Below are 22,329 nucleotides of genomic sequence, written 5' to 3' on the forward strand. Positions count from 1 at the left end.
GTGTTTTAAATTAGATACCCAATTTTTCTTCATCCTAAAACTAGCAAAGCCTATACATGTTTGTTTATTAAAGGAAAGCATCAGCCCACAAAAAGAATAACGGGCAAATAGGAGGAGTGCCTCTCTCATATTTTAGAGTGGATTACTATATTACAAATCAAGGGGGTAACCACATAAGTAAGACTGTACCAAAACCACCAGGAAAACTATACTTCTTCTTTTTGGCATGGAAATCAAGATTCTAAGTTATCAAATATACTACATCTAAATGTTCACAGATGTTCCAAGCTATACACTGTCAACACCTTTTTGTTCAATGTTTACAATTACTGTTTCTATATAGACTAGGGCTTCAGCACTGCACAGTATTGAGGACTTCAGAACTGAAGTAGATGAGTTTCTTCTAAAGATCCACTCATAAGAGGCAACTGGAGGGGAGCAGGAAACCTTTGGAGAGCAGAGGATGCTGGAACTGGATGAGTCAAGGTATATAAGAACAGAGAGAAAGGGTGAGCAAGGCCATGGAAGGTTTTGAAAGCAAAACTGAGGACCTTGCGCAGGATTTGGGAAATGATAGGAAGTCAGCGTGGGGATTTAAGGAATATGATGACAAGAGAGGTGAAAATTTTTAGTAGCAAAATGTGAGTTGACCAACGTGAGACAACAGAAGGCCAGAAGTGGGAATACAAAAGATGCCTAAGACATTGATTCATTTTTGCTGGGGGAGGGGCAGGGAGAGAGGAAGGGCTGCATTTTTATACTGTTGTAAAGGAGAAAAGATTGCGCCTGTTGTACAAGGATTTCAGATCATCTCTATGCAGGGTTTCCCAAACTTGGATCTCCAGCGGTTTTGGGACTATTGTTCCCATCATCCCTGACCACTGGTCCTGCTAGCTAGGGATGATGGAAGTTGTAGACCAAGAACAGCGGGAGACAAAAGTTTGGAAAACCCTGCTCTATGGATTAGACGAGGGATGGAGAATCTCAAAGCCAGAGACCAAATGCAGCTCTCTCCTTCTGGCCCTTAGGACTATTTGTAAACAACAGGCTCTTCCTGGCCCTGTTCCCCACCATCAAGCATGTTGCCTGGCTGGAATGTGCCCTTTACTATTATAATCCCTCCTGAATGAAGATATAAATATAGATTGATAAATACAGTGTGTGTGTATACCTCTCACTTTGCTGTGGCTGGAAAATAGTCTGCTACATTAAGCTAACAAATCACACCCACTGGTCATGCCCGCTTTTGCCTCTAGACTTGCTCACCACTGCCATATGGTCCCCTTCTTCCTGGCATGCTTATTTCAGAGGTTTGGGATAGGGGGTGTACAGAAAAATGTCCAACCAATTTGCAGTATGAAGTGGTAGTACAACCCATAAACATGTTTACACCTCTGCAAAAATTAGGGAAGCACGTCACCATCCCGGTGGAAGGCAGGGAATTAATTCAGTTAGTAATCAGCATACCTAAAGGAGGGTGGCTTCAAAAAAACAAACAAAAATCAAATGTCTGGTGAATTCCATTTGATATCTGAACACGAATGCATTCTGGCAAATTACCCTAGCTTACTAGTTTGAGATAAATACTGTAGCTGTGATACTGTGGAAAGCCAATTGCAAGGTGTATTAAATGGGACAGGAAGCATATCCAGCAAGGAATACTTTCCCCCTTTAATGATCAAACTAGACAAGAAGCAAAACAAATTCTATGCTGATTATTTAGCATTAATGCAACAATGACAGGAGATTGAACTGGTCAGCTGATGGTGGTGTAAGAGCCACTCTGGTTCTCTAGGACCAAATCAATACAAGTATCTTGCTGCAATACAATTAACCAGCAATAGTTTCCCTATAAGCCCTCTTGACACAACTCCATTTAGAAATTAGCAGATTTGTGTGTTTTTTCTCTCTCCACAAAATATACAGAACTCTCAGGGAAAACTGAAACACAGCAAAATCAGTTACATGTGCAACAGGCACCCTAAAACACTAAATAAATTAAACTAAATGTTAAGAAAAACATACTGAAGTGCTGCATAGAACAGCAGAATCTCTCTTCATAACCAAGAGAGGCACCCACATTCCTAAATACTCCAGATAAGAGAAGGCATAATTCACAGTTCTGTTACAACAGCTGACTCCAACATGTACAGAAGCTTAAGAAATAGCAAATGACAAAAGCACTTTATTTAAAGGTGTTTTTTAAAACAGCCAGCCACACTAATAAGGAGCTGTTTCGGTGACATCATGAGACACTCAGGTGTAATTTCAAGAAGATTATGATGTCACTAGAAATGTCTTTCCAAGACAACAGTATTAGTCTTAACAGAAAGTAGATTTCTGAGGTGGAGTCCAATCCCAGAATAAGAAAGTCACAGAAAAAGCTCAACAACTATACAAGTTGGACCTGCCATTATAGTTGTATAGCAGACATGCTAGGTCAGTCATATTGTAGAGCTGGAAAAGGTTCAGAAGAGGGCAACCAAAATGATCAAGAGCATAGAGCAACTCTTCTAAGAGAAAAGGCTACAACATTTGGGCATGCTAGAGGTGTAAAGTTATGCATGGCTTAGAGAAAGTGCATATAGAGCAGGCTTCCTCAACCTTGGCCCTCCAGACATTTTGAGACTACAATTCCCATCATCCCTGACCACTGGTCCTGCTAGCTAGGGATCATGGGAGTTGTAGGCCAAAAAAAACATATGGAGGGCCGAGGCTATACTTTCCTTTCAATATTATGTTCTTCCCTTTCAAACCTTCTTAAAAGTTCAACCAGATGATTTTAAGACAAGATAGCTGCTGACTGATGTAACTGATGTTCACCAGCTATAGAGCTATTGTGGCTAGTAGCTGACCTGTTCTTCATGAAATTGTCTGATCCTCTCTTAAAGCCACCCAAGTTGGTGACTGTTGCTATTTCTTGTGGAAGTGAATTTCAGAATTAACTGTGCTCTGTGTGAGGACGTACTTTTCTTTTCGTCTATTCTGAATGCCCACTGAATGCCCACAAGTTTAATTTCATGAGAGATGGAAAAATTTCTCTCTATATATATCAGGCTTCCTCGTGAATTATATAATGAACTGTTTATAATATACTGCTGGGCCAGATGGGTCATTGGCCTGGTACGTCAGGCTCTTAATATGTTCTAAATCATTTCCAATGTGGTCCTTAGTGCTGAACAAGTCATCTACCTCAGCATAAGAAAAAAGGAAAGTTGGGGGCGGGGAGAGAATAAGAAACATGAAGTTTTGGCAACCCTTAGTTTTTACCTCTTGCTCCCTAGCATAGTCCTCCTGGTCATATTCTTCATCTTCATGTTGTACTTGCAAAGCTGCGCTGTCAAAGTCAAGTGACATGTTTGCAATAATGTTTCTTGTTTCACCTGTGGTGGGGAAAACAAAAATTACACAACTGCAATTAATAATGATGATAATAATATTTAGTGAAAGAGGAAAAGAGCCCTCAAACATACAGACACCGATCCTAAAGCAACGTTGCCATTATAGCCAGAATTTGTTAGAGCCTTGTTACTTAAAAATTCTTTGATACTGACTTCACCGAGACGGACACGCTCCACGGGTTCTCCATGAAGGAGTGGTTGTTGGAGGGGATTTCTGGGGCAACGTGGACGCAACGCAACTCCTAAAAGCTTTCAAAAGGCACATAACAGCATAGTAACATAACAGGAGTTAGTGTTTGGTTGCCTGCTCATAAGGAGCCATTTGGCCTATGTTACACCTTTTCCTAAAGACTGACCCCCTCCATCCTACCCCATCCCAAATTTTTCATATAACATTCCCTACTTGCAGTTCAAGTGCCAATTTTGTTCAGTTACATTACTATGCTTGGAAGGTTTGGTATTCTGAAGTAGAATATGGTTGTGGTAATTCATCACCAGTCAGATACAAATAGCAACTCCCTATACAACTTTGAAAACAGACCATTTTAGTCTCAAATAAACACCTCACTAAACCTTCCAATCACCTCCAAATTTATTCTCTGCATATTATTCTTTAAAAATTAATCTCAAGATTTGCTAACAAAATTATTATTTTGCCCCATCTGTTATGCTTTTGATGAGTTCTGTGAAACTCAATTGGTACTTGAGAGATTGAGAAATGCCTTGATGTTTGATTGCTGCATTTTTATAGATCCAACCCAGACTCTTCCACTCTTCAGTCTAAAAAAGCTAGCCTCAAGCATCCAACCTATGAATATAAAAAGCTATTTTATTTTATAGTTGCTTTGCATAGCAATGTTTGCAAAAGAATGTGTAAATTGATGGCTTGCAGAGTTTACCTGTTACACTAGCAGGAGACGGGACCAGGAGAAGTTAGCCAACCTTTTTGGTTCTGACCCCAAACTGAAATAAAATTCCTTTCCCTGAAGACCCTGAGAGAGGCTAGAATCCATGAACCTAAATTCAAAGAATGGCCAGCCCTACTCAGCCTAAGTTCAGAAACTTGGGAAATGTGTTGAGTGACTGAAACCTTGCTGAGTGAATAAGGTAGTGGGAAATATTTTGTGACGTTCCCACTATTCCTTCAAATTATAACAACATAAGAACAGCTCTTTTGGAAGAGGCCATAGGTCCATTATATTCCAGCAGCCTGTGAGTGGCCAGCCAGATGCCCAGGGAAAGCCAGCAAGGAGGACCCAAAAGCTTAACAACACCCTTCCCACTTGTGATTCCCAGCGGCTGGTATTCAGAGGCATACCATCTCCAACAGTGGAGGTAAAAACAGAGCCATCATGGCCTTCTCGGTAGTGGCGCCCTCCCTGTGGAACGCCCTCCCACCAGATGTCAAAGAGAACAACAACTACCAGACTTTTAGAAGACATCTGAAGGCAGCCCTGTTTAGGGAAGCTTTTAATGTTTGATGTATCACAGTATTTTAATATTCTTTTGGAAGCCGCCCAGAGTGGCTGGGGAAGCCCAGCCAGATGGGCGGGGTATAAATAAATTATTATTATTATTATTATTGTATCCTCCATGCATTTGACCAATCCTCTTAACCATCTCTGGGAAAGCCTTCTCCATTAACTTCAAAATTATATATACTTCCTTACTTCCAACTGGGCTTTTGTCAAGCATCTTCTGCAAGTCCCTGGTTGCCATTTTTGTTTTGCAAGCCGCTTTGAACCATCAGAAAAGCAGCCCAAAACGTTAACAAGCAATGTATGTGTGAAGTTCTTTTGAAAACGTATCAAGAACTACTTCTAAAGCACTACATAGAATGGCACCTTTATGCAGCACAACCCTGTAAATGAGTATTGCTCAAAAGTGTGCCTTATTGAGGCGAATTAGAATTCTGCCATTGGAGCATCTCAGGTTAGGCTGAGAAGCTGCAACCCCACATCTATTTAGGCAGGTCAATGGTACGATTGCCACCTGTCCTGTATTTCGGTGTGTCCTGTATTGATACAGCTTTGTCCTGTATTTCAGGTCTTCTCTCTGCCAAGTTAGGGATCCTCTCCAAATGCCTGTGTTTGAAAGGGTGTGTGAAAAGTCATGTACAGTGGTACCTCGGGTTAAATACTTAATTCGTTCCAGAGGTCTGTACTTAACCTGAAACTGTTCTTAACCTGAAGCACCACTTTAGCTAATGGGGCCTCCTGCTGCTGCCGTGCCGCCAGAGCACGATTTCTGTTCTCATCCTGAAGCAAAGTTCTCAACCCGAGGTAATATTTCTGGGTTAGCGGAGTCTGTAACCTGAAGCGTATGTAACCTGAAGCGTATGTAACCCGAGGTACTACTGTATTTAAGCTCAGGGTAGCCAAGCACAGATTTAAAAATCCATGTGTGCGCGCGTGTGTGTGACATGTATTCCAGAGAATAGGCTGCAACAGATCACTTTGGACTGCTTTGAAGTCGCTTCAGCACCAGATGAGAAAATAAAAACCGCCCCCCATTTTGCCACAAAGGTGGCAACCCTAGACAAGGAGGCTAGTCAAGGTAAGCGGCTACGTCAAGCTTCCTCAGTTTTAGCACAAGAGCGTCCCTCTTTACCACAGCGAAGGACACAGGTGCCTATTTAAAACATTTTGCTTCTAAAAAAAAATTCGTCAGAAGACGGGGTGCGAGTTGCGAGGGAAGCAGAGCAGGCGAATTCGACGTCTAGGCCCGAGGCGCCCCGTTTCCATGGCGACGCCCAACCACCACCACCCCTCCCTGGGCGCCCCCGCCGCGCTGAACCCCGCCCCGGGTTACTACACGAGCGAGCAGCGACCCCCCACATTTTCTTCCCCCCACACACACACTCAACGAGCAGCCGAGACGCCTCACCTGTTCCCCCGTCCCCACGCCGCTAAAAGCGACCCCTTCTCTCTTCCGCGTGACGACCGAACCTGTCCGCCGTTCTATGGATGATTGAAAGAAAGGCCGACCAATAGGCAAGGAGACAACCTTTCCACAAGGCGGGGGAGTTTGAGAGAAGCCGGTAGGCGGTGGGCGAAGAGGCGGGCTTTGCTTTTTGTTTTTCCTTTTTTTCTGCTCCAAGCTCGGTTGCGCCGCGAAGCCTTTCCTTGTTTGAAAGCTGGCGCGGCTGGCGGCGGGAAAAGGATCCTGCTCGGCGGTTGGATGCAGGTCTCAGCCAATCGGGAGGAGCGCAAAGGACCAGACAGTTTCAGAGCCGGCTGCGGCTGCGCTCTAAGCACATTGCAGGCTGCCTGTTGGAAGGGGAGCTGAGTGTGTGGTTTTGGCAAAGGGGAGGATTTCGGCTGTCTTCCAAATAGGATTTATTCCGGGGCTGGAGGTGGGGCGGGGGGCATCCTCTGTTCTGCCTTCAGGACCCATTCACCTGCTCAACTTACACAGAAGGAGCGCGTTGATGGATCAGGACCAGCAATCATAATCATAATAATTGTTATATTTCTATACACCACCCTTCATCCAAGGATCACAGAGCTGTTTACACTATAGCAAGACAAAAAATACATAACACAGTAACAAGCAAAAATAAAAGCACCCCCCAACACCCATTTTAAAAGGCCATAAAATGATTTGATTAGCCAAAGGCCTGGGAGAGGAGAAATGTTTTTGCCTGATGCCTAAAGATATGCAATGAAAGTGGCAGGCGATCCTTCCAGGGAAGAGCATGCCACAAACGGGGAGCCACCACCATGGGCGGGGGCAGAACTGAGCTATCTGTGATACAATTGGTCAGTTAGTTAAGCATTATTATTTTTTTATTTGCCCATGGCCACCACAGAAAAGGCTCAGTTGCTGCTCTCTGGACCTCTTGTGGACAAAACACAAAAAGAATGACTTCAGGTTATGACTGCAAGGTCTGAGGCGGTTCATATGGGGAGAAGTGGTCCTTGAGGTGTTGTGGTCCTGAGCCGTTTTAAGGCTTTACATGTAAAAACCAGCACTTTGATCTAGGCCCGGAAATTAATTGGCAGCCAGTACATTTGGGCCAGGATTATGTGCTCAAACAGTCTTGCTACAGTGAGCAAACTGGCCACTGATTTCTGCACCTGCTGATGTTTTCAAACCGTCTTCAGAGGCAGCCCCATGTATAACGCATTGCAGCAATCTAACCTAAAGGTTTCAAGATCATAGATGACATTAGTTAAGCTATACTGTATCTGTCCAGATAGGGGTACAGCTGGGTCACCAGCCCAAGCTGATGGAAGGTGCTCTGCACCATTGAGGCCACCTGAGCCTCAAGTGACAGCAAAGGATCAAGAAGTATCCTCAAGCTATGTACTGTTCCTGTAGATGGAGTGCAAGTCCATCAAGAGCAAATCTCCCCTCACCTATCTGGTTTAAGGAACTGCCCACTAACGGTGCCTCTGTCTTATCTGGATTGAGCTTCAGTTTATTGGCTCTAATCCAGTCCATTACAGCGGCAAGACAATGGTCCAGCACATCCCATGCCACACCTACAGATGTAAGAGAGCTGTGCCTCAACAGCATATTGCTGACAACGTACTCCAAACCTTCAGAAGACCCCACGCAGCAGTTTCATGTAGAATCCTGAGGAACCCTGCATTGCAGGTTCCATTGGGCCGAACAGCACTCCCCAAGCATCACTGGGTGCCAGAAAGGTGACACCTGTCTAATATTTAATGGGAGAACATTCCAGAGTGTAGTTGCCATAACACAAGAGGTCTGATTCCCAAACTGAGCAGAACAGACCTGGTGAGATTCAGGAGGGCCTCAGCTTCAGAACATAGTGATTGGCTGGGTGTGTAAGGGGTGATATGATCTTTCATGTATCTTGGGTACCAAGTTGTATAAGGCTTTATACACCAAAATTGCCATGAGCAGTGCAGTCACCAACAAGCTATCTCATGCTGCAAGCCTTTTGGTAAAATGTTGGGATTCTCAGCTTGGCATTGTGACAAACTGTGTGAACAGTGTGTTGTAAAAAGAACAGAAACAAAACATGTAAAATATATTTGCACAGACAAAGTTTATTTTTAAATGCCATTATTTTAAAAGCTAACCTTATTTAAGACTTTCATATATCCATTGTTGGGCATCCTAGGAGAGAATCGCCATCTATTGCCCTGCCAACTTGTTCAGCTCTTACAAATATGATTTTGGTGGCATTGTGCTAATATATAAAAAGGAATATACCCTGAGAAAACTATCCTTTCCATGTGCAGTGTGGTCTTGAGTATGTGCACTTGGAAGTAAGTTCCAGTGACCAGGTTCATAACAATCAAATCCTGGCTTAATAAACCAGCATATATACGAGTGCCATGGACAAGCATGCAGTGGTTTATCAAGTCAGGATTAGAACATCTGAGTGTGGCCGCTGAGTTCAGTAAATATTACTCCCTAGATGTGTGTGCTTAAGAGTGTAGTCTTCTTTTTCAAAACTCCAAACACACTACTTGGTCTCTCTGTTATAAAGTACAGAATTGCTCCAGTATATGCTAATTTACATAATACTTCAGATTGACAACAGGTACAGAGACAATGCAGGGTGAATATTTATTTCTAAGAAACTTAGTTTCTTAACTTTTAGGAACAAAAGAAATCTAGTGGAGCTGAAAAAGAGCACAGTGGTCGCATGCAAAATTTAAAAAGAGGAAAGGAAAGTAGCCAGTTTAAAAAGGTCCCCCTGCAAAATAACATATAATCTGTTTCCTGTAGCTTCTCTATATTGTAAACGTACAATGGAATTTGAGAGTGAAAGTTATTTCTGATACTTGTTGGCGTTATTAGTAAAATCATATTTGAGAGACTCAAAAATATTAGCATCTAACTAGGCTTACCATCCATTAAGTCCATCTCTTCTTTTCTTAAACAGCAGCATGACATGCAAATGAAGCTTCAGCTATCGCTTAACATGTAGTGCTGCTGGTAAAGGCATAGAAGGGCTTTTTGAAAAGTAAGCAAACCTAAGTTTAACCCAGTGTCAGCTTCCATTTCAAAATTATGCTTAATTTACATACTTAGATTTAGCAAATGTTGCACAAAGATTTAAAAAAGTTTAGGGATATTATTATTTATTACTACTAATGAATGAATCTGATACCTTTCTTAAGCTGTAGTCTTTCTCCAAAGCATACTTACATTTCACTGAAATTGATTAACGAAACTGTGAATTTTGGAGTAGCCCTCAAAGAAAGATCAGTATCATAATGGAAGTTGTTGTTGTTGTTGTTGTTGTTGTTTTATCGTTCTATTCAAATTGACCTGTGGGTTCTTTTATCTCTCTGTTTTTTGGCAATCATATCTTGTATACCTAGACAAATTAATCAACTAATTTTTTTTTAAAATCCAGTATAAAGATTATTTATTTCCCCACACCTCCTTGGTTAAAAGGCACATATTTCTATCATTCCAGCCAGTTTCTTCGAGTCAGTTTTGCTTTTGCTTGTGATGGTTTGCTTGTGCTTTTATACTGATTCTAAAAATCATTAGAAAGTGATTCTGGTGCTTGGTATCTCCTCTCTCTCTTGCTCTCCAGGGTTTTATTTCTGTAAGGTAAAACTGTTATAGCTGTCCAGATGGGACTGTATAGATGTAAAGTAGATAAACACACTGGCAAGTAGATAACACACAGGCACAAAGTCTTGTGTAACAGCATCTAGAGGCATCATCTATTCTTTGCAGAGCTGGATTCCTAAGATCCCTGTTTCAGAATAGTCACTTGAAGTTTTGTTAGGAAAAAGAAAGGAGGAATTGTCTTGAGGATGGCGTAAGCCAACCTAATTATTTGTTATATTGCGGGTGTCCGGTCCCTTTCCTCAGAGGCTGCTTCAGATTTAATTCACTTCCAGAAGAGATTATTGGCAATTTATTTTCCATGTGGTAACGAATAAGATGATCCACACTGTCAAACACATGATCTTTGGTTCTAACCTAGAAAAGACAGCAAAAATAAATAAATAAAGGCAAACGTTAGTTTTCAATTGTGTGTCAATAAGGTGGCTCTGCATCTCAAACCACCATATTGCACCTACCTTCTCCCCAGCTTTTCTTCCACTTGCAAAATATTAAAAGCCAGAGTCATGATTGCTGTGTGCTACATCCCAGTAGCAGCTGCTGTGTGTTTTGTGGTGCTGGAGCAGCTTTGTTCACCCAGATTCTCAACACAGTGGTCGCTGCTGGGCACTGAGCGGGCAAGGGGTTAGGTGGCAGGGAGGTTGCTGCAGTGTGGGTGCAGCAGCGGAGCCAATCAGATGCTCACGCTATTGCTATTCCATTGCACCACCCTCCCTGCCACCTTGCCCCTCCCCTCTCAGTTACTGGCAGGAGCCTCTGCATTGGGAAGGTAGGTGAGCAATGCCACCCAACCTTGTTCCATCCCGCTGTCTGCTTCTACTGCAGGGGTCAGCAAACTTTTTCAGCAGGGGTCTGGTCTACTGGCCCTCAGACCTTGTAGGGGGTCGGACTATATTTTTTTTTGGAGGGGGGGGGATGAACGAATTCCTATGTGCCATAAATAACCCAGAGATGCATTTTAAATAAAAGGACACATTCTACTCATGTAAAAACACGCTGATTCCCGGACCGTCCATGGGCCAGATTTAGAAGGCAATTGGGCCAGATCCAGCCCCTGGGCCTTAGTTTTCCTACCCATGTTCTACCCATGTTTCCTACCCATGTTCTACTTGAAAGACCTACATTGGCTCCCAGTACGTTGCCAAGCACAATTCAAAGTGTTGGTGTTGTCCTTTAAAGCCCTAAATGGCCTGAAGGAGCGTCTCCACCCCCATCATTCTGCCCAGACGCTGAGGTCCAGCGCCGAGGACCTTCTGGCAGTTCCCTCACTGCAAGAAGCAAAACTGCAGGGAACCAGGCAGAGGGCCTTCTCAGTAGTGGCACCCGCCCTGTGGAATGCCCTCCCATCAGATGTCAAAGAGATAAACTACCTGACACTCAGAAGACATCTGAAGACAGTCCTGTTCAGGGACGTTTTCAGGGAAAATACACTAAGTGTGACATCTTAGTGTATTTTTGGTCTTTGTTGGAAGCCGCCCAGAGTGGCTGGGGAAACCCAGCCAGATGGGCGGGGTACAAATAATAAATTATTATTTGTAATTATTATTAATAATAATAAATTTTATTATTATCCTGGATCCAAGGCAGCATGCCTCTAAATACCAGTTGCCAGGGAACAATAACCAGACAATGCTATTTCTGGCATTCTGCACCTGCCCAGTGATCCTCCTAGTGATTATTACTACATCCATTTTCTTAAATGTTCCTACCTTGCCTTCAGGATCCACCAACAACAGATGCTTCGCTTGTCCTCCTTGTAGCCCACTCAAAACATACTGGCCAGGTGATGATGTACTTTCACGCACCAAAAAATCCCCATCGTTCACTAAGAGGCTCTCTGCTGCTTTCCTGGTTAACTTTCCATGGTAGCATTCTTCATTCCATAGCTGCTGCTGTATGCCTGCAATGCTTCCAAGACTTGCCAGGTTCTGCTCAACCTCTTCCAATGATTCTGAAATTAAAGCGAAGGAAATGCACAAGTCTGCATTAGACAGTGCTTCAAACTAGCACCGGAACTGGAATATTAATAGATAATGTGTAAAATATTAATAAATAATGTGCAAGAAAATAATAAAAGAATCAATTGAATAATTATTAAACTACAACAACACAACAAGATGGAAGAAGCAAAAAAAAAAATATTGAGATCACACATGGGTGAAGGGTAGTGGGGGGTATAGGGGAATTTATAAAAAATTCTAATATAATATTTCTAATTGCATTGAATTTATATATAGCAAAGGGAAGTCTATAGCAATTAGGTATATTTTAATCTAGTCAACTATGTAATAGGCTTAGGTTACAAAACGAATATGGATTTTGAATTTGATGTTTGTAATTCTTTTTTGGTTTTGGAATAAAGTTTTTAAAAAAGCAGCGAAGGAAATGTACAGGTCTGCATCAGATAGTGCTTCAAACTAGCACCATTGGCATGCAATAAACTACCAGTAAAGAGACATGATCATGAGAACATAAGAAAAGTCCTGCTGCATCAGGCTAATGTCGCATGCGGTGCAGAATCCTGTTCTCACAGAGGCTGACTGGATGCCTATGGGAAGCCTGAAAGTGGGACCTGAGTGCCAGAGCACTGTCCCCTCTTGGGATTCCCAACGACTGACACTCAGAGGCCTATTGCCTCCAACAGCCCTTCCAAAACCTACAAGAATGAATTGACTTCTGTGTCACTTAGCTTTTTTGAACAAGGGTTCCCATCAGTCAGTGATGTCTTTACAAAGCAAACTTAAGACCCTTTAGCTTTTAAGGCACAACAAACTTGTGTAAAATGTCCCCAAGCACTCTTGCTTTAAAATATGTGTTACTCGATCCAGCTAAGATACACCTGGTCTAGACTGTGTGATTTGGAAGAATGCCGTCAATCAGCAGGTGGCAGTAATCCACCAGAAATCCACCAGTGATCCACAGCCTACATTCTTCTGCCCATCCCTGCTGTAAAACTCAATGGAAACCAAAAGAAAATGCACAAGTTTTATTATTGACTGTTGTGATTATTTGTCTATCAACCAACTGGGAAAAGGCCACTGCACTGCAGTTCACTGGGGAATAGTTTCAACAATGAGAAAAGGATTTTTAAATTGTAGGGTAGTGTAGTGGCTTGCACAATTGTTATTATTTAAACAGTTACCGTAACTAGTAAATGTAAGGAGTGCGGACAGGAGACTGGCCACAGTAAACGGAGGGCACCTTTTTCACTGTTCCCTGCTTGTACTGGGGAGAAACAAACCATTATTCCTGACATCCGAACCACAGTGGTTTGTTTCACTCCCAACAAACCTCAATGATAAGATCAAGCTTATTCTTAGCTTACCAATCAAGGTTTGCTTGGTGTGAAATAAACCACAATCCATTGCTCAGATGTAATGTGAAGCCAGGGGTCGTGGTTGTTAGGATTCTTGCCCCGTGCTTGCAGTCATGGGATTGTTTTATCACATGACGGGAAGAACCAGGTACTCAGTTTCTCCTTGGAGGAAAGATGGGATATAAATAGAACAAACAGATGGACCTGATATGAGGCAGCTTCATGTGTGTAGAAGGGCAGAAATCCAGAGAAGCAGGGAAGTGGAAGCACCAGCTTATGAAGAGGGTATATGTACACTGTGTGTTGAGTAATAATGGTCATCTGTTACTGCTCATTGTTTTCATTAATGCTAAATTTGGCATTGCTCATCTTGAGTCTCATATCAAGAACAGATGCTTAGCAGGTTTCAAAAAGCCTGAAAGGCTTGCAAGGATTCACATTTCTTTTAAAGCCTCATGGCATGTACTGTAGGAATATGAACGTACTTGAATGGTGAACAGGGCTGCCACAGGTCTGTTCTGTACTGCAGCTTCTGGTAGTACTAGGTATGGTCTGCAAATTCTGAGTGTTGATATATCGAGGGTCGTCAAAAAGATCCATTTTGCTTGCATTTTTCAGCAGTGAAGCATCTCTCTTTCCTCCCTGCCCTTGTTCAGTGCAGCCATCTGCAATTAATTGCAATAGAAAGAGACTTCCTTTATTTCACAATAAACATTAGTAAAACACTTGACATTTTCCAAATGCGTTCTTCCAATACATGTTAAAAAAAAAAACCATGGGCCTACTTATATGTTTTCAGCACATATGAAAAAATGAATTTCTAGCATACCAGGCTATCCTACATAAACACCCAGTGGCGTAGCGTGGGTTGTCAGCACCCGGGGCAAGGCAAGTAATTTGTGCCCCCTAACCCATGGATTTGCGCCCCCTATCCCGTGGATTTGCGCCCTCTAACCCTAACCCCCAGATGTTGCGCCCGGTGCGGCCGGCCCCCCCCTGCACCCCCCACGCTACACCACTGTAAACACCAATATCGAACTGTGATGTTGTGAACTGATTTCTACCACTAAAATCCCATCAGCTCAGAACCACAATAGGGAAGAGCATGTATAATGTCCCAGACTCAGTAGGGATGAGGAAGACATTTGATTCAGTTTGCATTTAGAGGTGAACCTAATTTGTACTTTCTGAAATATTCTGTAACTGAAATCTACCCTTCCTTTGAAATTAGCACTTCTCTGATTTTTGAAATGCAATTCACCAGCCAAGCAGTATGTACAAAGATACATATACTGGGGTAAAGTTTGCATATAAATGCATTTATCATCTTATGATCCCAGTGGAACAGAGACAGATTTAGGGTAGCACAACTTGTTTGATTGCATAGAGCCTTGGGGGCTCTGCAACTTAGGTAGAACGGAAGGTGGGGGTGCCAAGTTTTGGCGTCACATAGGACGCTGCGGAAATTTGAAACCCCAAGGCCCGTCACTGAGTGAAATCCTCCAGATGGCTCACATAGCAATATTAAAATTACAGCATCTATTACAAAATTTAGAAAGTCTGTAACAAGCACAGCACACATCATCATTTAGGGCGGAAGAAGAAGAGGAGTTTGAATTTGATATCCCGCTTTATCACTACCCTAAGGAGTCTCAAAGCGGCTAACATTCTCCTTCCCCTTCCTCCCCCACAACAAACACTCTGTGAGGTGAGTGATGCTGAGGGACTTCAGAGAAGTGTGACTGGCCCAAGGTCACCCAGCAGCTGCATGTGGAGGAGTGGGGAAGTGAACCGGGTTCACCTGATTACGAGTCCACCACTCCTAACCACTACACCACACTGGCTCCCTTACGTTACATACACAAACAGATCTAAAAAGCCCCTGATGCTTACATTTTCTAAAGCAAAGCAGCTTCTGGAAGGGGATATAATGATAAGATCAAGAATGAGGAAAGGGTTAAGCGTCTCCTCTCCATCTCTGCTCCAGATCTCCCTCTCCTCTCTAGGAAAATCAGCTAAATTTTGTTGCCTGAATTTGTGTGAAATGTGGAAGTTATGGCCTTAGTGTTATAAGCATCTCAAATAACGGCAAGGGCAGCATGTTGCCTGACAGCTGTTGGCTGTTACAAGTAGAGCAAGCCAAGGGTGGCGTCAGATATAATCGGACATCTGCTGAGGCCCACGTCCCTGCAGCAGACCCACTACTACTTTCTCATGTTGTTGTTCCTCCTTGGCTCACCTGCTCCTTCTCAGTATGCAAACAAGAGTGAGGAGGTGCAGCAGCACCCTCTGTTGCCTTTTTACTTTCCTTCTGGGTGGCTGTGAGGACTGAGCCTAGAGAGAGTGCAAGTGAATGAGCAGCGGTAAAAGTGGCCAAGGTTGGTTCCCTTGGAAATGGGGGCCCATTGAGACATATCTATGAAATATCATAATGGAAACATTTGATGCCTACAGACGGCTCTGGAAATGTCATGCAAAGGAGTGTTATGGTTCTCTCTGGACATTTCCCTTTATGGTGATTGTGTAGAAATGTGCTCCAGGGCACTTTGAAACAAACGCCTAGTTCATATGCCACATTCTTGACAAGGAGTGTACACATTTCTCTCAAGAGGCAATGGAGTGTGCTTCTGGGGTATAGCTGTCAACTTACAGATTTGAAAATAAGGGACCAGCAGCCTCAAAAATAAGAGATCGGCAGCCAAAATAAGGGATTTTCCAAGCACAGGTATGTTCAACTTCTGAGCCCCTCCGAGCCAAAGGCAGAAAGCCCAGTCAGCAGCCAAACAAAGCCTCAAGCGGTGGTTCCCACAGCGCAGCAACCCGGCAAAGGGGATGCAGCAAGGAAAACCACCTTCACCTCTCCGCTGGGAAAGTGTGTTCTCCCTCATGGAGAGCACAGGTTGCGGGCGGGGCTGACAGGACCAGTGGCGTAGCATGGGGGGTGCAGGGGGGGCGGGCCGCACCGGGCGCAACATCTGGGGGGGGCGCTCGCACTCGCAGCTCTCTGCCCCTACCTGGCTCACTCACTCTCTCTCACTGCAGTGCTGGCTGTGCGAATCCGAGCCGAGCCGCCGGGTCGCCGCCCACTGCGGAGGGGGTGGGTGCCAGGTGTGCGGTGCGGAGAGAGAGCTAGGGACTATCTGGGGGAGGGACAGTGCAGTGGCCGCCCAACGCAGCGCTGAGCGCGGGAGAGAACCACACCAGACCAGACCAGGCAGCAGCAAGAAGAAGAAGCTGGCAGCGACGGCAGGTTAGGGGTTAGGGGGCGCAAATTACTTGCCTTGCCCCGGGTGCTGACAACCCACGCTATGCCGCTGGACAGGACAACTCACTGTTACTAGGCAAATGGTTTGGCCATCCTTTAAGCAGGGGCGGGCTGTTAACTGGGGAAATCTAGATGTTGCCATTTGTTGATTGACAGCCCTATTTGTTAAATACAATGCTCACAGCGAGGAACTTCCTCTTTTCGCTGCTTACTTCGGATCACCCGCCCTCCCTTCCCTAATTTTAGGCTGTTTGCTTGACCTTCCTATGCCTATCATGGGGTCGTCTGCTTTGGGGCAGGGGGCTGGTAGGAATTTTGTCCATTTGGCTGATTAGTGTGTGCCACTTGGTTTTTGCCTACTGCGTAGCAAATCGTCACAACTTGTAAGGTTTGCGGTTAGGCATTGGTCTTGGAATTGGTTGGTGGAGGGGTATGGATTCGGCAGTACCTGCCCCTCCAAAATGCTTCTGGTGGTGGATGGGTATGGATTTGGCTGTGCCTGCCCCTCCAAAATGCTGCTGCTGCTGCTGCTTCAAGGGTTTTCCGTTAAAGGAACCCAGGGGCTCCCCATGCTTTTGTCCGAAACCCCCTGGCAAGGGGCTAGGGCCACGCAAGCCCCTGGGAGCATTCTGGGGAGAGGTGAGGCATGGTTCCCAGTCCCATCTCTCTCCTCAGGTGACATACCCTTTCTGACTTCGCGGGGGGTGCGAATGTCAGAGCTGTCCCCGTGTGGGGTCAGTTAGTGCTACCAATGCCTAAGCAACCACTCACATTGCTGTAATTTGAATAAAGTTGTGGCCAAAATTATGCCAAAACCTTAAACAAAAATTAAGTGTCAATTGTGTTTTTCTTGGGGGGGGGGGGTGTCTTGGTGACCTCGACGCGCAAGTGCTGAGCAAAGGCGAGTCCCCAGGCAACACGGCCAATTTGATCGGCCCAAGGCATGCAAGCTCCACCTCCCAGTCGTTCTTAGACTCCTTATTGGGTGAGCAACACAGCCAAGCAAGACAGTTGGAGCCTCCCTCCTCCCTGGCCGGCAGGGAGGGAGGGAGAGGAGCTGCTTCCTTTGAAACCTGGGAAATTTAAGGGACGTCATCAATAAGGGACAGCAGCGGGACACGGCACTGGGATAAGGGATAAGGGAGTTTCCCGCCAAGTAAGGGACGGTTGACAGCTATGAGTGTACATCCTCTTCTGCCTGTACCTGCCTCAGTTTTCCACCCCACTTCACTCAACAGTTAATGCAGAAAGACATAGCTAAAGAGCCCTCCCGGTTCCCTTTGCCAACCACTCATTCATTCAACCTAGGTGGAAGGCTGAAGAAACTCTCTCTCCCCCCTCCCCACTCCATCATGAAGCACTCTGTTAACCAGGCTGTGTTTCTCTGTAAAGCACACATTAAAAGCTCATTACTTCCCCCAAAGAATCATGTCTCGTATTTGCTTGCATTATCTCCATTACTGACTGAATTGTGGCAATTTCCACCCCTATTTCTAATGGAATTCTGAAACACCCTTAACAAAGGGGAAGAAGAGGCAGAGGCAGGCTTGACCAAAGGCAGGACAGAGCTTGAGTCTACATATTCCATTCCCCCATGAAGAGGGCTGTATGTGACTTACTTCTTAGGAACCTACAGGTTACTTACCTACTGCCTTGTTCTCCTCTGGGCAGTTTTCATAAATATTTGTGAATTTGGGGCTCCCAGTCTGAAAGAAGCAGAAATTAATTATATAGGGTGTTCATTGCTTTTTTAATGTCCAGTCAAATCAAATCCTATGAGGCTCATTTGGAGAAAAAACACACACATCCAGATCAAACAGTTTTGCCTAACAAATTACATGTTACCTATCCTTGGTGCTGTGCTCACGGCAAAAGCTGGAAAAGGTTCAGGAAAGGGCGACCAATTTGATCAAGTGGTTGAAACAACTCCCTTATGAGGAAAGGGTATAACATTTGGGGCTTTTTAGTTTATGAAAAAAGGTCAGGGAGGACTCGAGGATGGTTTGTAAAATTATGCACGGAGTAGAGAAAGTCTCATCCAAAGTGGCTGACTGCTGTAAGTTCCAAGAAAGATGAAAGAAAGTATGGTACTTCTTTAGACAGTGCAACAGTTGGATCTACTACAAAGCTAATGAAGCTTAAGCTTTCAGGGCCCCTAATCCTAGAAGGGCCACAGAAGCAACTTCAGTCCACATGGCTTAAAAACTTTGGGTCTTGTAGACCTAATTGGAGTGGCAGGACTGAAACGGACTTTTTGTGGCGCTGTGGGTTAAACCACAGAGCCTAGGACTTGCCGATCAGAAGGTTGGTGGTTCGAATCCCCTTGCCAGGGTGAGCTCCCTTTGCTCTGTCCCTGCTCCTGCCAACCTAGCAGTTTGAAAGCACGTCAAAGTGCAAGTAGGTAAATAGGTACCGCTCTAGTGGGAAGGTAAACGGCATTTCCGTGCGCTGCTCTGGTTTGGTCATGCTGGCCACATGACCCGGAAGCTGTAAGCCGGCTCCCTCAGCCAATAAAGCAAGATGAGCACTGCAACCCCAGAGTCGGTCACGACTGGACCTAATGGTCAGGGGTCCCTTTACCTTTACCTATATTTCAACAATCCCAAAATTGGACAGTCAGCAGCACAGATGTTGTAAAAGTGTGGTGATCTGTCATGGAACAACCTCACTGAAGAAAGCAACAGTGGTTATCCAGACCTTGTGGCTGGTTGTGAAGGTGGCCCCATGACAGTTCAAGCTTGGGCCCCAAAAATGTAGGTTTGCCACTGGCTTCTGGGTTGGCCAAGCAAGGTATAAATAGCAAGAGTCTGACGTTTTTATCTTTGCTGGCTTGCTCTAGAAGGCCCCCCTGTTGCTGCTTTCTTGGCTTGAGACTCCAGCCCAGACTTCTCCAACCTGGTGCCCTCCAGATGATATGGACTACAACACCTGCATTTCTCCTTGTCTAGGTTGACACTTGAGCCTCAGACAGCCTCCCAAGTCCTATCTCTCTATCTAAGCAATGTCTCACAGCTTACCTGTCTTGCTCAGCCCAAATGTCACTCTTGACATAGTGCAGCCTTCCCCAGCTTGTTGAACTCCAACTCCCATCAGCCCCAGCCAGCATGGTCAATGGCCAGAGATAATGAGGAGCCAAAACATTTGGGTGACACCAACTTGGGAAAGTCTGTTCTAGTTATTTCTAGTGAATTAAAGAGATCTCTTCTCATACAGTTAAATTTCAGTGCAAGGCATGTTGTTAAGGGCCTTTTCAGTTGTGGCTCCCCATCTGCAGAATGTTCTCCCCAGTATGGTCCACCTGGTACCATCACTGACCTATTTTCAGCACCAGGGAAATACTTGCATTTCCCCCCAGGAATGTGATAGACTGAAATGGTGTCATTATTGTTAGTGTACTGCCAAGCTTCCTTTCGCTCTTACAGCAGTTGCTTGTTCTGTTTTTTATGGTATTATGCATCTATGTTTTCAGTGTGTTGTAAGCTGCCTGGAAAACTCTGAGTAACAAGCAATCAAGAAGTCTAAATAATGTTAAATAATAATAATGTCCTATCAATAATAAACACACTTACTGGACAATATTGCTGTTCATAGTGCACAGGGCACTTAGTTCTTTGTTCTGTGGGTACTTTCAGCCTGGCATCTAATAGTCCACCTGCAGGAGGCTCTTTCCCTGGGATTTCATTATAGTATTCATGATCTTCCTTATCCTGAATATTCCACGTGGATCCACCAAGATTAACCACTTCTCTGTTCAAAATTAATCAACATTACAAAATGCACAACTTTCAAATGTGTGTCATAAAATGAGCTGCAAGTAGTTTCAAACAACATTAAATCAAATCAACCAGTGAATGCATTAACAATGTATTTTTATATAGATTCTGCTCTTCTGCTAATGGAACTCCCAGAATGGCTTCACAGCATAAACAAAGGCAAGAAGTAAATCTAAAACAAAGAAGCCAGAATGGCCCAAAAATGGAAACAAGAGGAACTACCGACCATTGAAGAGTGGAGAATGAAACTTATGGACTATGCAGAATTGGATAAAATGACTGGGAAAATTAGATACCAGAGGGATCACAAGTTCATCGAGGACTGGGCAAAGTTTTCGGATTATCTGGAAAACATCTGTGATGAACAGATAACGCTAGTGGGTTTTAAAGAGGTTTTGTGACAGTCGAAGATGTATTGTAAAAAAGAAATAGAGATGAAACAATATTTAATTGGCAATATTATGTAGAGAAAATGCATAAAAGACAGCAAATATAGATGATTGGTGGAGGAGCTGGTGGAAGTACAAAAATTGGAAATTTGAGAACATGATTGTGTTGATTAATTTGTAAAGGAAAAACTGAATAAAAATTTATATAAAAAATAAAAATAAAACAAAGAAGCCAGGCAGCCATAAAATTAAACATTAAAGAACTTCACGAAAGGAAAAGTTTTTATGTGATGACAGATATACATCATAGCTTTGCAGGATCTTCGTAGGAAAGTTATTCCAAACATCTGGCACCACCACCAAAAAGCCCCTGTTATGCTCACTCACCGAGTGGCACAGAGTGTGCGATTCCCCAGGCTTTTCTTAAAGTTCAGACAGGTCTATACGGCAATTTTTAAGTGAGAATGTAGAGCTTCTAAGTGGGCCTTTTCTGTGGTGGAGTCTTTCAAAAGGAGTGGGGTAGCTCAGGTCTGGGAGCCAAATATGGCCCACCATGCCTCTCTATCTAGCCCTCAAAATCCCCACTCTGACCACACCCTTCACTCAACCTGCTTTTCACTCTGAGTATTTTAGCCTCGTGAAAATATGTTCTTGTATTCTGATAATGCCTCTTTTTGTCCTAATGGAGGACAGAGAGCTTTGTGTCAATGTCTGCAGCTTACTGTACAATAATAAAATTTGCATCCACTGCCCCTCCCACCACTGGCATGTGGCTCTTGGAAGGTTGCCCAGAAGTGAAAGTGGCCCTTAAGATGACAATGGTTCCCCATTCATGTCTTTCAATGTAATGGTAACATTTTTTTAAAAATCAAAGTTTTAAACAATCTTTTATAAACTGCTTTGTGAGGTCCTTCTGAAAGTGGTAGATAAACACCTTAAATAAATAAATGTAGCATTTTGCTGCAGTTGGAACTGCAGCAAAATATTAATAAATTACATTGTAGTTGCAACCAAGAAATCTGAAAAATCTTCCATTTGGATACCCCCCTCCTCCCAGGGGCAAAAAAACCAAACTTTGCTGTGTCTTTTCTGTAAAAATGTAATGCGGCTAATCCTGAATCCTGCTTTTTAATTTATAATGAGAACATAATTTTATAAACGGCCGGGAACAGGAAAGAGGCAGAGTTCAAGTAGTCTGGTTAGGAGTATATAATTCAAGAATTTAATTGTATAATTCACCATGGCTGGAGAAGCAGCCATTCAATTTGCAGAGCAATAGATGGACAACATTTCACATCTGATCACCTATAAGTGCGGAGCACTCAACCTATTCATAAGTCATGCCTTATACCACCAGCCTTTCTCAAGCTGTTGTCCTCCAGATATTTTGGACTACAATTCTCATCAGCCCCAGCCAACATGATGGTAATAGTCCCAAACATGCGAAGGGCACTACTTTGGCAAATGCTGCCTTATACAGAGCCAGACCACTAATCCAACAAACACAGTGTTAACTACTGTGACTGGCATCAGGTCTACAGGCTGGGGTCTTTCAAAGCAGCGCTGCTGGACATCCTATTACCAGGAGTATGTGGGGCTTGAACCTAGAACTTGCACA

At 43.9% G+C, this 22,329-nt stretch overlaps 2 protein-coding genes and 1 long non-coding RNA gene across 7 annotated transcripts in view; 1 reads left to right on the forward strand and 2 right to left on the reverse strand.

Annotated features, from left to right (window-relative positions):
* CEP152 (centrosomal protein 152) overlaps positions 1 to 6,435 on the reverse strand; it is a 45,083-nt gene extending 38,648 nt beyond the window's left edge. For 2 of the 4 annotated variants that reach the window (XM_083712404.1, XM_083712402.1), the window contains exon 1: positions 2,026 to 2,162. Coding sequence is in view for 1 of the 4 variants with exons in the window: in XM_083712403.1 (XP_083568529.1) it covers positions 3,271 to 3,357 (87 nt within the window). In the remaining 3 variants the exon portion in view is untranslated. Of the gene's footprint in view, positions 1 to 2,025; positions 2,163 to 3,270; positions 3,384 to 6,287 lie in introns of those variants that run through there. The other 2 variants (XM_083712403.1, XM_083712401.1) reach the window with 2 other exon arrangements.
* LOC310831838 lies at positions 2,237 to 5,509 on the forward strand. Its single transcript, XR_014558012.1, has 3 exons — positions 2,237 to 2,439; positions 4,608 to 4,736; positions 5,448 to 5,509. It is a non-coding gene; the product is annotated as an uncharacterized lncRNA (long non-coding RNA).
* A 1,967-nt stretch (positions 6,436 to 8,402) lies between the features above and the next one.
* SHC4 (SHC adaptor protein 4) overlaps positions 8,403 to 22,329 on the reverse strand; it is a 56,080-nt gene continuing 42,153 nt past the window's right edge. For both annotated transcript variants that reach the window (XM_083712668.1, XM_083712667.1), the window contains 5 exons: positions 20,119 to 20,296; positions 18,195 to 18,255; positions 13,770 to 13,949; positions 11,678 to 11,919; positions 8,403 to 10,325 (listed from right to left, as the gene is read on the reverse strand). In XM_083712668.1, coding sequence (XP_083568794.1) covers positions 10,176 to 10,325; positions 11,678 to 11,919; positions 13,770 to 13,949; positions 18,195 to 18,255; positions 20,119 to 20,296 — 811 coding nt within the window. In that variant the 3' untranslated portion in view covers positions 8,403 to 10,175. The remainder of the gene's footprint in view (positions 10,326 to 11,677; positions 11,920 to 13,769; positions 13,950 to 18,194; positions 18,256 to 20,118; positions 20,297 to 22,329) is intronic.

This window comes from Podarcis gaigeae (assembly GCF_964106915.1).
Source record: "Podarcis gaigeae genome assembly, chromosome: 14".
Classification (NCBI taxonomy): domain Eukaryota; kingdom Metazoa; phylum Chordata; class Lepidosauria; order Squamata; family Lacertidae; genus Podarcis; species Podarcis gaigeae.